This window comes from Portunus trituberculatus, chromosome 42, assembly GCF_017591435.1.
Source record: "Portunus trituberculatus isolate SZX2019 chromosome 42, ASM1759143v1, whole genome shotgun sequence".
NCBI classification, from domain to species: Eukaryota; Metazoa; Arthropoda; class Malacostraca; order Decapoda; family Portunidae; genus Portunus; species Portunus trituberculatus.
This window is the reverse complement of record NC_059296.1, coordinates 5,912,501-5,927,500: the sequence shown is the minus strand read 5'-3', so window position 1 is coordinate 5,927,500 and position 15,000 is coordinate 5,912,501. Positions and strand designations below refer to the sequence as shown.

At 45.8% G+C, this 15,000-nt stretch overlaps 1 protein-coding gene across 3 annotated transcripts in view; it reads right to left on the bottom strand.

Moving 5' to 3' along the window:
• LOC123517767 (protein rhomboid-like) overlaps positions 1 to 15,000 on the bottom strand; it is a 281,348-nt gene that overhangs the window by 229,897 nt on the left and 36,451 nt on the right. For all 3 annotated transcript variants that reach the window (XM_045278196.1, XM_045278195.1, XM_045278199.1), the window contains exons 2-4: positions 14,643 to 14,687; positions 1,645 to 3,074; positions 1,415 to 1,438 (exon numbers count right to left, since the gene is read on the bottom strand). In XM_045278196.1, coding sequence (XP_045134131.1) covers positions 1,415 to 1,438; positions 1,645 to 2,367 — 747 coding nt within the window. In that variant the 5' untranslated portion in view covers positions 2,368 to 3,074; positions 14,643 to 14,687. The remainder of the gene's footprint in view (positions 1 to 1,414; positions 1,439 to 1,644; positions 3,075 to 14,642; positions 14,688 to 15,000) is intronic.

Genomic DNA, 15,000 nt, shown 5'->3' with positions numbered 1-15,000 from the left:
CAGCCATTGTCCTCCGTGAACCATCAATGTAATACCTACTCACTGAGAGTGTTAACAATACTTCATTTTCTCCTCCTTACCAATATTTAGAGTGAGAGTGGGCTGGATCCAGACAACATACGCAAGAATATGAATAAGTACGGGACACTGCAAAAAAACTGACTCAAGCCAACATGTGGCAGATCTTGTATAAAGCGTACAGTGCAGATCTACTACCAATTTCTATCTATCACTCCCAATCATAAATCTGAGTAATCCTGTAAAGTTCCAGCTGCCTGTCCCGTCTGATCTTGTCTCATACCAAGGTGCGTGTGTGTGTGTGTGTGTGTGTGTGTGGGTGGGTGTGGGTGTGGGTGTGTGTGTGTGTGTTTCTATGTCTGTGTCTGTGTGTGTGAATCTCGGGTAAATCAGCGACGCGCCGCGAGGCTTTACCGCACTTGGATCAATCGCACCATTCAGGAGGGTCCGCAGTGACCTCCTGGCGCGGCGCCTCGTCTGGTGATGCCGCCACGTGCTTGGCAACACGATAGGGCGTCGCCGCTCTCAACGCCTTGCTTCACACGATTCAAGGGATGGGCGTCAAGGCAGGAACACTTGCTATAAAGCCTAAAGAAAGTCATATCTCGTCTGGGATGACAGGAACCACTTGAGTGGGAAAGACCATTCTGACGCAGTGTACGTATTTGTCCTGTAGCATTCTTTTACGTAGCTTTTATGATTACAACACTTCAAGCTCAAGAATAAAAGCGTAGCTTTGCATTTAGTGGCCATGCAAAGATGCACTTCTATACATATGACGACCAGCTATTTGTCCTTCCTCCTCCAATATTTCATTCTACCATCCCTTATATGCTCCATTCCCTTACCCTTACTCTTACTTCAAACCCCCTGTCTATCCCTAGTGCCAGGCGGCTGCAAGGCTATCTTTCCTTGCATGCACGGACCTGACCCCTAGGAAGCAAGCAACACTCCAAGTGTAGGGAGTTTACCTGTGAGTGTGGCACTATTAAGGAAGGATAGCAACATTACCCAGTCCTCAGTGAGAGTATGGATGGTGTGATTCGGCAGGTTTTCCTCCCCTCCTCCTTCCCCAGCTGCTCATTAACAAGGCAACAGTGGCTACCTTGTCAACCAGCACGATGCCTCTTCAAATACACAAACGTTCGTGTCGCTTCAGCGGTGACACAAGAGATGGCTTGCACTACGGTACAGTACAGGGGAAACTTACCACACTCCTGGTGACGTGCACGCTAAAGCGACTCAGGATCACATCAAATCACCTTACCGTGTTACACCGCGTATTGTCGTGTGTGGCAGTGACAAATTCCACACAGCGTGGTATAACGTGTCATCTTGCAGAAGTAGCTATCATATCATATATAAATAAAAGACGTCAATGGAACAGAGTACGTACCTTGTCGAACAGCTGCCGCCATCTCTGCAAAGACAACGTGAATGTTAGATACGGTCACTGTAGGAATCATGATTGTTATCTGTTCATTTATCAGCATGTACATGTAACCACGCACGCAGAGGGAAAGATATTCGAGTTAGTGGGTGAAACTTAAACTTAAGAGTGCCACATGAGCCCAAGTAAGTGTCAGAGGGAGGATAAGGAGGATGAGGAGCCTCCATAGTACTCACGTCGGTGAGGAGTTCCCGTCTGGCCTCGGCCTCGTCGCTGTCTGCGTCACTCTCGGTGTCCACACCGTCGATGGGCTCGAGGTCGTCCTCCAGGTCGCTGAGGGTGGCCAGCATGCGGTCCACTGAGGTAAGGATCTCGTCGTCAGGGGGCGGGGCGGAGGGCTCCGGGGGTTTCTGGGAGTCTGGGGGACTGCCCTTCAGTGTGAGGAAGCGGCGGTACTCATCCTTGCTGAGCGTCACGTCGCCGTTGCTCTTGGCACTGTTGGCACTCTTGTCGCCGTTACCGTTGCCGTCGCCATTGCCGTTGTTGTTGTCGTCCTCGGTCACCTTGCTGAGCGGCCGCTTCTCCAGGCGGCGCCGCGGGCTACGTGGCCGCGGAGAGCTGAAGTCGTCACGCAGGTCGTCCCTCAATGAGCGGTGGTCGTCCGAGAAGGAGGTGGACACAGCGCTCTCGTCCCCGTCAGACAGGCCCTCTACCATGGCAGTGGGGGCGCGCGGCGGCGGCGACACCGTGGGAGGCGTTGACACTGTAGGCGCCGGGGAGATGGTGGGCGTCTCCGAGGGCGTGGCCGAGGCAGTGGGCGTGAGAGCCTGGGGAGTGGTGGAGGTGGGGATCCCGTTGGTGGGGAGAGAGTGGCCCCCCTCTCCCCCGTTGCCGCCGTCCTCCCCAACATGGGCCAGATCGGCAATGACCACCTCGCCGCCCCACGACACGCGCACCATGCTGCTGCTGCACCGCCAACACTCTCAAGTCTGCACTAGCGGCCACTGCTTTACTGTTTCACTCACCTCGGGCCTCTGTCACCTCGTGTAGGCCGACACCACACATGACTCACCACGTAACTCGCCTCAGTCAGTTATTAGTCCCCTCGCTACACCGACAGCAGCAGCAGCAGCAGCAGTAGTATACCACAATTGCCTCTACCGCCTGACTCTCACCACCGACAAGATCTGGACACTCGGCACGAAACACACCATTGCACGAGTCCAGCATGAGACGCACACACCGTGCCACACCAAGTCGTCCCCACTACACGTCAGTGCACCCAACACCACAGCGAGTCACGACAGAAGGCACCGACACTCCAGCCTGAGGCACAAAAGGCTAAGGGCACCGGAGGAAGCGAGGAGGAACTGCTGGACGACTGCCTGGTGGGAGTTGAGGTGGAAAATGGAAGACGCAGAAGTGGGAAAGACGGCGTCAAAGGAGCTTACAGTAATGAACCACGTGGACCGGGAGGGTGGCGGTGAGCTGGGGCACCCACGGCCCCTGCACGCCAAGACACAGGTGGGCAGCGAGTATGCAGGGCCTCCTTCGCCGCCCTGTCATGCTTGGCGGCCCCCTGCTCTGAGGAGTGCTGCTACCAGGTCACTGCCTGCTGGACGACAAGCCAAAACCTGCTCCACGCGCACTGCTCCTCGTCAACCACCTGTGGGGAAGAAAGGTGTGCCACATTACTTCCCTTCGTGTACTGTGTAGTTTGCAGAATGACGCATCCCGCCAGAACGTACAGTACATGTAGTAGACGCGAGTGGATGGACGCGCTGGAAGAAAGCAAGGCCGGAGTATATCATAGCATTGAATGGGTGAGAAGAGTTTAGGGCAGGATGGATGTGTGTAATATTGTAACAGAGAGAGAAGAGAAGCAGTAATGTAGATGGTGGTGGTAAGGGATTGAAAGGTTGGCGTATATAGGAGGGAGTACCAAGAGGGAGGGAGAAGGAAGAGAGGGGTTGGTAGTTGTGGTAATGGTGGTAATGCTGATGATGGAGAGACACTGATCATGAGAATGGGCGGAGTATGGATCAGGTGGGAGGATTAGTTTTGAGTGGTGTTAACCAAATCATCAGTGCCTGTAGTTTTCAGCTAAGTTTTTCCTAAATTTACTCATATAACGGGCTTCACTGTCCCCATATGAGACCAAAGTATATTCCTGGCAATTAGATCTGAGTCTCAAACATCAACTGCTAATATCACATCCTTGTCCGATGCTTTGTTTATTCCTTCAGTACCATGACGTGTTTTCATATTCATTCTGCTTAGTATTTGGTGATTTTATACGGGGATTAAAATAGTGAAGACTCTGTACATTAATCTTCTGACTTCCATAAGCCCTTCCTAATGTAAATAAAATCGGCTGATCACACCCAAACTCGTAGCAAAAATGCGTCCCAGTACTGAAGAGGTTAGGGTTGTATTAGCAGGAAAGGATAGGATACCGCACCTCAAACCTTTAGTGTCAGACTCTCCCAGGAGCAATGTAACTGTCTCTCTCTTAGGGAAACATTTGATCTATAGTTACACACAGCCTTGTTGGTGGGAATGCCTCGGCCATACCTATGCTCTGGTCTGCCTCAGTGTCTCCCAGCGGTTAGAAGCAATGTAACTCTCTCTCTCTCTCTCTCTCTCTCTCTCTCTCTCTCTCTCTCTCTCTCTCTCTCTCTCTCTCTCTTATAGGAAAACACTTGATCTACAATTACACATAGACTTTTGTTGGTGAAGATGCCTTAGCGAACGTTACTTGTGTGTGGTCTGGTCTGCCTCAGTGTCTCCCAGCGGTTAGAGACAATGTAACTCTTTCTCTCTCTCTCTCTTAGGAAAGCACTTGATCTACAATTACACAGAGACTTTTGTTGGTGAAGATGCCTTAGCGAGCGTTACTTGTGTGTGCTCTGGTCTGCCTCAGTGTTTGCCTACTATCGATTGGTTTGACCCCCGCGTTGCTTGATTAATGTTTGAACTTGTCAGGCTCCAGGCCAACTTTGGCTCGAGTTGTGTGCTTTCATCTTGCACAATAGGCTCTCTCTCTCTCTCTCTCTCTCTCTCTCTCTCTCTCTCTCTCTCACTAGCAAAAAGCACATCGCCACCACAAACTCCCAGACTCTTTCCCCTCACCCAAATAAAGATTCCAGCTCTATTAATGTAGGATTTAAACCCTCCCGTTTTCCCTCCCTCTCTCGCTCCCTCCCTCCCGTTCATCCTCTCTCCCCTCTTCTCCGCCATTAACATCCCTCATCCTTCCCTCCCTTGCCATCCCTCCCTGATCTAGTCTACTGCGCGATACTTTTAGCCCCCTCACTCCCTCTCCCGTATCTCCCTGGCTCTCTCCGTTTATCTCTCTCCCCACCTCCCTCCTCTCCCTTCTCCCCATAGCGCTCCTCCCTCGCCCCTCTCATCGTTTAAGGGAGCATTGCAGATTAGAGTAACGTGCAATCACCTCGCCTCGCTGTCTCTAATACCGCGCACGCAAACCCTTTAAACGCGACAATTTATCCCTGCGTGCGTGAGGGAAAAGATGGCAGGGAGGCAGGGAGGCAGGTAGGCAGTTGGGGGTGGGCAGAGTAAGGCAGGCAGGGAGGCAAAGGGACGCGTGTGTTTAATGAAGAGGGAAACATAAAAATACACATGGTAGGTAACGATTATAAAAGTGATGGTGGTGGTGGTGGCTTTCATAGCATATACTACTGTAGAAAACTGTCCTTCTCCTCCTCTTCTATTACTATTGTTACTACTACTACTACCACTACTGCTACTACTATTACTACTACTACTACTACTACTACCACTACTACTACTACTACTACTACTACTACTACTACTGTTATTGGCGCTGCTGTTGCTGCCTGGATGTGTGAAGCCATGAAACGTGCGTAATGAAAGGAGAGCCGTTTAAAGCGTGACCCCTCCTCACCACACCACACCACACCACACCACACCACACACACACACACACACACACACACACACACACACACACACACAAGATTGCGTTGTTATATTTGAATAACATGTTTGGCGTTAAACAAATGAACCAGACCGCGGTGTGTGTGTTTTAGGAGCAAATATGATACGCCAATGTGCAAATGTGTGTTGTTTATGGCCAATTATGACGTGAGATCACCGGTGTACATTTTGGCCTCGCGTCCCTCGCTAACTAATACGCTCCATGAGAGAGAGAGAGAGAGAGAGAGAGAGAGAGAGAGAGAGAGAGAGAGAGAGAGAGAGTGGCAGGCATTTGACACTTCCTTCCAGCCCTGTGGTGTACGCTTAGACCTTTAAATGAACCACTGTCAACACGACCACCCGCTCTAGTGGTCCATGTCTCCCCTGTTTGACACTACTCACTCCCACTCCCTCTCCACTCCACCGCTCCAACACAAGGAAGGACGCCCTGATTAAACACACAGTAAAACATCTGTTAGTTGTGTCTTGTTGTGGCCTTCCTCCCTCCACCATCTTAGTTCGCACCAGTATTCAGATACGTTTTGCTCTCTCACTACGACTATTTTCCAGGGCCACAGAGATGACTAACGGGTTTTCATGAGCATTTCTTCAGTTAATAATGTAGAAATCTTGTCACTCTCTCTGAAAAACTTGCATAAATTTAAATAAAGCCTTTTAAAATAGAGGAGGTGAAGCACAAAACTGAGAATACGAGTTTGTGACCTCCTTCCCTCCACCATCTTAGTTATCATATATTCTGAAACACTTTAGTTGAAGTGATGTATGTTTTTAGCGTGTTCTTTGGTATTCTAATGACAAATTAACAAGACTTTTACATTATTAACACGAGAAATACTCTTGTGAACCCAGCTAGTCGTTTCTGTAACCTTTCAAATTAGTTGTGGTGAGGGAGCAAAGCGTTTATGAATATTGTAATCACTACATAAGCTATCGTCGCTGGCTTGACTGTGTGTAATTCTGACAGAGTCATCTATGCACTTGCCGGTAGCGAAAGATTATCATGGGGTGGAGATACTTAAGCTAAGAGTAAAGGAGATAGATGTGTGGTAGTGGTAGTGGTAGTGGTGGTGGTTGTGGTATTGACGCTTGACTCAGGTGCTCCATTATTTCACTGCCTGGATGCTGGGAATGTCCTACAGCTAGTGCTCAGTCTACGTTCACTGTTCACTGTTCTCTGCCGCCTCCTCCTTATTGGCGTGACATTATTTATTGATAGAGGTGAATGTCTTGAAAGGTGAATGGAGGCGTGAGTTATGTCATAGCAGAGAGAGAGAGAGAGAGAGAGAAAGTGTGTGTGTGTGTGTGTGTGTGTGTGTGTGTGTGTGTGTGTGTGTGTGTGTGTGTGTGTGTGTGTGTGTCAGAGGAAGAAAACAAGAGGAAAGAAAAGAAAAGCAAGACATAAGGCAGGAGACATAGAGGTCCTTTCCTTCCTCTTCCCTTTCCGTTCCTTCCCTCCCACACCCCTCCCCATCCCTCTCTTACTCTCTCTTCCCCTTTTTCCCTCCTTCAGAAGAACAGAGCGTCTTGGTGCGCGGGTCGGGCTGAGGCGAGGACCCGCTGACCTTACACTTACAGCGAAGGTCGGGCGGGACTTGGAGCGGAGGCCAAAGAGGGGACTGAGGGACGGTAGACCTGCCAGGCTGCCAGCGAGGGGGTGCGGCCTCAGCTTGCAGAGAGGGGAAAGGGAGAGGGGGGAGGCAGGGAGAGGTCGTGTAGCGGATGGGAGTCAGCAGTGTGAAGGAACTAGAAGGGAGAGTAACAAAAGACTGGAAGATGAGTAGATGTATTCCTTTCATCTTCTTTTACGACTAGATATAGGCATTTGTCAGAGGGCTTAGTAAAAAATCCGACACCATCATATTTTTCCTGAAACGGATCTTCTTTTATTTAACACAGACGCAGAGACAGCACTGAGTGGAAATAGGCAAACTCTCAATCATACATATAAAGGAACAAAGGAAGTAGAAAATCCGACACCATCAAATTTTCCAAAACGTTTTGTTCTTTACTCTTACTTAGACGAAGAGGAAACACTGAATGAAAATAGATGAACTCTCAATCATAAACATAAGAAAGCAAGGGAAGCTTCTAGATAATGATGATGATGATGATGATAATAATAATAATAATAATAATAATAATAATAATAATAATAATAATAATAATAATAATAATAACAATAATAGTCGTGGAACAGAGAATGGGTAGAAATAAACGTCTCTATATATAGTTTGTGATGTGACCCAGGCCTAGATGTGGCGGTCCTTGTATAAGAGATGACTGCCTAACCTATCATCCCTGTTAACCTATTATCCCTGTAACTTTACTTAATTATCTAAAGCTCCCTATTGACTCTGCACACACACACACACACACACACACACACACACACACACACACACACACGGTCGGTCTGTGTGTCGTTCCTTGTTGCAGTGAGCAGAGGGCCTCATGTCGCGCGGCGCTAACGGGGCGTGTCACTCTACGATGCAGGGGTGAGGTAACGACCAACCTACTCTGCCGTAAACTTTGCCCCCGTTACCTATACACCTATACACACACGCGCTTTTCCACGATACGCCATGATCGCTGCTGGCAAATATTCTTAATCCTTTCAGTACCATGATGCGTTTCCGTATTTAATCTGCTTACTATTTGACAATTTTATACAACTTCAAAAACTTATTAGATATTGAAGGGTCTGACCATTAATCTTTTGACCTCCACAGACCCTTCCTAATGTCAATAAAAGGGTCTAACTATACACAAACTCGTGGTAAAAATGCGTCGCAGTACTGAAGGTGTTGAACACACACACAAACTCTCTCTCTCTCTCTCTCTCTCTCTCTCTCTCTCTCTCTCTCTCTCTCTCTTAATGGGTGTTTTTTCTCTCACTAGAATTCTAAAAAGCACCCTGAAAGTCCCAATAACTAGCACTATAAGCTAACATTACATTGTCACAGGAATCATTGAAGTGTTCTTTATAAACCCAGTGTCTTACATCAGAAGCTTATATTGTTGTCACTTCCACAGATGAACAGACTGAAACTAATCTAACGTAATATTGTTGTCACTTCCACAGATAAATAGACTAAAACTAACTAATATAGCACAAGGTAATTTTGTCACACTGAGGTTATTCTGTGAAGGTGAATAACTTTATACTTCCCACACTTTCATTAAGGTGATGAAAACTTGATGGATATTTGTAACATGAAGGCTGGTGGCGTAACTGACTGGCTGCAGCGAACACACACACACACACACACACACACACACACACACACACACACACACACACACACACACACACACACACACACACACACACACATTCATCGTCACGCCCGTTTCCCGTCACAGTTGCTACGCTTTACTCATCACCCCTACTGTCACCACCACCACCACCACCACCATCGTGTCTACACCTGAAGCCATCATAGTGCGAAGTCAACGCCTTTGTGTCTAGTTCAGTCACCAAAGTCATACAGTACAAGTGGATATCACCCCCCGTACTTAAGTTAGTATTCTCGAAAACTTCTGTTCTTCACTTTCAAAAGGTTTTATTTAAACTTACACGAGTTTTTAAGGTGTTTTTTTTATGGTTCTAGAGGCAGAGTGACAAGATTTCTACACTATTAACTGGAGAAACACTCTTGAAAACCCCGCTAATCATCCCTCTGTGGTCTTAGGAAATAGTCGTGGTGAGAGAGAAGAGCGTTTCTGAATAAAAGAACCTTATTACTTTTTCGTGTCTTTACTTCTCTCACACTATTCATCCTCCTGCTTGGGTTGTAGTTTCTTTCATTAACATCTCCTCTCGATACTACTGGTTTAAAGGTCAGAATCCCACACATAGGAATCTTTACCCAATCTGCTTCTAACTTTTACATGGTTATGGTGGTTATACATGTAATAGTTCCCCCAATTTGTATTACGTTTACTTGCACGGTTGGATGAATTTTCATTGACATTAGGAAGGGTCTATGGAGGTGAGAGGATTAATGGCCACAGTCTTCACTATTCTAATCCACAACTTAAGTTTCTGAAGCTGTATAAAATCACCAGAATAGTAAGCAGAATGAATATGAAAACGCGTCATGATACTGTACTTAACCCTTTCAGTACAGAGACGCATTTTCACCTTGAGTTTTAGGTGAGATTAGACGATTTTATATACATTAGGAAGGGTCTATGAAGGTCAGAAGATTTATGGCCAGAATCTTTACTATTTTAACCCACCACATTCTCCCAAGTTGTGTAAAATCACCAAATAGTAAGCAGGATGAATATGGAAACGCGTCATGCTACTCAAGGGGTTAACTTCATGTCTAAAAGCGTGTTCCATCCTTCATCATACTTCACTGTCTGTCATTCTGTCCCTCTTTCACTCTTTTTTTTTCACTTTCCCTCCTTCTCTTCCTCCCTCCCTCTCCCCCTTCCCTCTCTCTCTCTCTCTCTCTCCCTCTGCCCTTCACCTGTGCTGTCATCCCGACGCCAGACAGCGTAGTTCCGCCTCACACCAACTTCCGGGGCGAGCAAATAATTACGTGGTGGATACTAGTAATACAAATCTGATCTCTCTCTCTCTCTCTCTCTCTCTCTCTCTCTCTCTCTCTCTCTCTCTCTCTCTCTCTCTCTCATATTTTCCAATACATATTTCATCTTTTCTTCTTTCTCGTTTTCCTTTTTTCCCATTCTTTTCTTCTTCCTCCACACCTCTTCCTCCTCCTCCTACTCCTCCTCTTCCTCCTCCTCTTCTTCCTCCTCCTCCACCTCCTCCTCCTCTTCCTCCTTCTCCTCTTCCTCCACCTCCTCCTCCTCCTTCCTCCTTCTTCTCTTCCTCCTTCTCCTCTCTTCTTCGTTATCTTTTTTTTTTTTCTCCTCTCTTACCTCTCTTTTCTTCTGTTCCTTCCTGTTCTTATTATTATTGTCATTATTATTATTATTATTATTGGTTATACTCTTCTTCTTCTTCTTCCCCCTTTCTCCTCCTCCTCCTCCTCCTCCTCCTCCTCCTCCTCCTCCTCCTCCTCCTCCTCCTCCTCCTCCTCCTCCTCCTCCTCTTCTTTTCACTCACACATCTCATATAATTATTTTTTCCTCCGTGTCTCTCTCCCTCTCGCACCTCCCTCCTATCTCCTTCTCCCCTTTTCTCCTCCTCTCCCTCCCTCCCTCCACTATTGAACACACCTCCTCTTTCCTCCTCTGCTTCCTTCCCGTACTCTCTTCCCCTCGTCCCTCCCACAGCCCCCCATTCCTCCTAATTTTCTTCCTCCCTCAGGACCTACAAGTTTCTCTCCCTCCTGATTCTCCTCCTCCTCCTCCTCCCTTTTCCTCCTCCTCTTTCTCCTCTTCTTCGTCCTTATCTCCTTCATTCTCCTCACGTGCCATCCTTTATTTCGCAGCGAAGCGCGCCCACACACACACACACACACACACACACACACACACACACACACACACACATCATTCCTTATATAGCACAATTTTCCTCTCTCGTTTCCTCCCAACCCTATGTTTCCTCACGCATAATCCCTCCCTTCCTCCCCCTCCTCTCTCTCTCTCTCTCTCTCTCTCTCTCTCTCTCTCTCATTGCGTATTTTTCTTTCTTTCTCTTCTTGTTTACTTGCTCTTTATTTATTTCACTTCTACAAATCAGTAACAAAAGTCTCTCTCTCTCTCTCTCTCTCTCTCTCTCTCTCTCTCTCTCTCTCTCTCTCTCTCTCTCTCTAAGAATTGCGGGAGACAGGGCGGGAGGAACATCACGAGGTACTCAGGGAACAAAAAAATAAAACTTTACAGGATAATGGCTTGGAACTGAGGACTGCGAGAGAGAGAGAGAGAGAGAGAGAGAGAGAGAGAGAGAGAGGACAGTGCGGTAAAGAGATATTTTAGAAAGAGGCGAAGTATTTAGAGAGCAAAGGAGAAGGGGACTGCAAAACTAAACAATCCACAGAGAGAGAGAGAGAGAGAGAGAGAAAGGAGGGAAAGGAGGGGGACGTTCCTCGGAGCCTGAGTTGTTTTCAAGGGAAAGGAATTTAACTTTTCTCTGGAGTAAAAAAAATAAAGAAAAGAGAAAAAGAAAAAAAAGAATGACCGAATTAGGAAGGAAAAATTGTAGGAAACTCGTCCCGTAAATATTGCGGCGCCGCTCCCACTATTGATTTCCGAGATAGTTTTGTGGTGGTGGTGGTGGTGGCAGTAGTAGTAGTAGTAGTAGTAGTAGTAGTAGTAGTAGTAGTAGTAGTGTAGTAGTAATGGTAGTAGTGGTAATGATAGTGGTAGTAGTAGTAGTAGTAGTAGTAGTAGTAGTAGTAGTAGTAGTAGTAGTAGTAGTAGTAGTAGTAGTAGTAGTAGTAGCAGTAGTAGTAGTAGTAGTAGTAGTAGTAGTAGTTGTTGTTGTTGTTGTTGTTGTTGTTGTTGTTGTTGTTGTAGTAATAGTAGTAGTAGTAGTAGTTGTTGTTGTAGCAGTAGTAGTAGTAGTAGTATAAGTAACAGTAGTAGCGGTAGTAGTAGTAGCGGTACCAATAATAGCAGTTAGTTACTTGCAAAAAGAGATCATACCAAATGTACCTCATATAAATCCACATAACATACAAGAGGAGGAATACAAAGGAATACAAAGGAAGACAAACAGCAACAGACCCTTAGGTCCTTACTAGGCTGTTTGTGAAAACTATCTACTAACTACCAGTGGTAGAGATAGGAGAGCAAAGCAGAAGGCTCCTCCCACCGCCCAGCCGAGGCTGGCAGGAAAAAGGCGAAACCATGTGATATTAAAAAATCACATGGAATTTTAGTAGAGAGTGAAAAGGAAATGTGTAATCTACGTCTGGAGGAGGAGGAAGAAGAGAAGGAGATGAAGGAGAAGAGGAAGAGGAAGACAACACACAACCATGACACAGTGAGCGCAGTCAACAAACAGACACAGACATAATTCGCCATAGTCCTTGTGAGCAGAAAGTTTACAGCACCCCACTGCCTCCTTCCCTTGTCAGTTCACTTTCCCTCCTTCCGTTCCTTCGTGTACTACTTTACTCTTGCCTTGCCTCCTGTTATCAATAGACTCGACAGCTCCGTCTTACTGTTACTTTCCTCTGGTTACCGTCTCTCTTACATTCTCTATTGCCTGTCGTTTTCATTGTTACTGATTAATTTTACACATTACAGTGATAGCTTAATAATACGAGAAAATATCATAAGAACCCTACCAATCACTGTAGCCTTTGAAAATAGCCTTGAACAGGGCACTTCAGAAACACCCTTATTATGTATGCTTAGTTAATACTGCCGTCAAAACGTCATCCCCATATCACACAAGAAAATAAAGGAATTTTGCAAGAACCGTCAGACCTACAGGCGGCAGTCCCTGTGCACATGCTCCCTTGCACCCCAGCACTGCAACTCAACTTCCCGCAAGGAGAGGCAATCTGTGTAGGTAATCTCAGGTCTTACTCGTCCTCAGCGACCCACTGGTGTTTTAGAGAGGCAGCATATCCCGTGTGGCGAGTGTACAAGTGGAGTTCTTTGGCACTGTTGACGCAGGAGGTGAGTGTTTAGAGCAACGAAAGGAGGCAGCTGGCAGTAAGCAAGGCGACGAAAGGAAAGGAAAAAAGGAATACGTAAGGAGTCGAGAGATGAAAGCGCTGAGTGACGCGATGAGAGGAGAACACGGCCACGATTAAAAGGTCAACACAAAAGGGGAAATAAGGGAGAATATTACAGCGAGGGAAATATACAAGGATTGCATAGATGCAATTACAGTAATGGAATGAATAGGAGATATAACATTGAAACAGTAGAGCATAAGAAAGATTAAGTCAGTAAGATGAAAAAAAGAAAACGACAAAGAGAACAACAGAAAAACCCGAAGATTGTGAGATGAATACAAAGAAAGAAAAGACGCAGGAGTGAAAGACAGTAGAAACTAGAAAGTGTGTCCTATAAACGCAGCAAGGATGACGGAGGCACGGCACGCCACGGGAAGGCAAGGTAAGGCAAGGGAAGGGAAGGGAAAGGAAGGTAAGGGAAGGCAAAGAGGAAGGGAAAAGCGTGAGGCGAGACGAGCGACCTTCATCACGTCCTGCACTCAGCATTACCTCACCACACACACACACACACACACACACACACACACACACACACACACACATACGTGGGGAGAAGGAGCAAGTGTGTGTGTTTATACAGTATGCCATCTGAGAACACCGCGGTACACAGAAGACCAATGAAAATGTAGGTGTGAATATGTTACCTTAAAACAAGGACGGGTATGCCGACATATTTTAGACTGAATTGTACAACGTGTTAAATTGAATGGAATTTTTAATAGTGCATTGCATACGTGAGAGATGAAGTACACGTATGAATATGTTGATATATCGAACGAACTATAAAGTCACTTCTTAGACTTAATCTCTTCAGTATCAAGACGCGTTTTCATATTCATTCTTGTTACTATTTTGGCGATTTTATACAGCTTCAGAAACATATGTTGGAATTGTAATAGTAAAGACTCTGGCCATTAATCTTTTGACCTCCGTACAACCTCCTAATGCAAATAAAATTGTCTAATCATACCTGAAAATCAAGGTACAAATGAAAATTATCACTGTCAAAATGAAAGGAATCTTGTTATATAACTAGACAAAACAGGAAGTCTCATTACAGTCTTTCTTGGATACTACTAAGACGTGCATGGGTCATTTTCAAGTATGTGTAGGTCCTAATTAATATTTTCCACACGTAGAAAGGATAAGAGAGACAGACACTATACAGCACACTGACAGTACCGTGCAGCATGAATGAAGGAAGACGTGTAGGCAGGAAGAGAGAATTAGCAGCATCAGTACAGTCGCGGTCACAAGTCGAGGAGAACCTTTTGCTCTCTCGCTGTGGTGTGTGTTATGTATCTTAGCTTTTTTAGTTTAAGCCCTTCAGTACCATGACCCGTTTTCATATCAATTCTGCTTATTACTTACTGATTTTATACATCTTTAGATATTTATGTGGTGATTAAAATAGTGAAGACTAGCCATTAATCTTCTGATCTCCAAAAACCCTTCCTAATGTCAATAAAACTGTCTAGTCACGCCAAAAACTCATGATAAAAATACATCTCAGTCCTGAGGGGAGCCAATGTGAAGAGGCAAAACAAATACAGCATGGTAGATTATGATATTTCTGTCCCAAACTGTACTAATCCTGTTAACTTGCATGCATTTTGTGTGTTCCCTACGACTATACTTACTAAGAGCAGGGCGGAGCGAGGCAGGGTGTGTTGAAAGGCCCCTCTCTGCGGCAGGAGAAAATACAATGCGTTAGATAAATGTGATGCACTCTCTCTCTCTCTCTCTCTCTCTCTCTCTCTCTCTCTCTCTCTCTCTCTCTCTCTCTCTCTCTCTCTCTCTCTCATTCAAACACTTCTACATCAGGTTTAAAGTTACACATTTCTTGTAAAATTATTTAAAACTCTATAACTATTACATATAAAAAGGAAAAAAATATAAATATAGGAAATTATCATACTATTATATACAAGGAAAGCATTATATAAACAGTTCTCTCTCTCTCTCTCTCTCTCTCTCTCTCTCTCTCTCTCTCTCTCT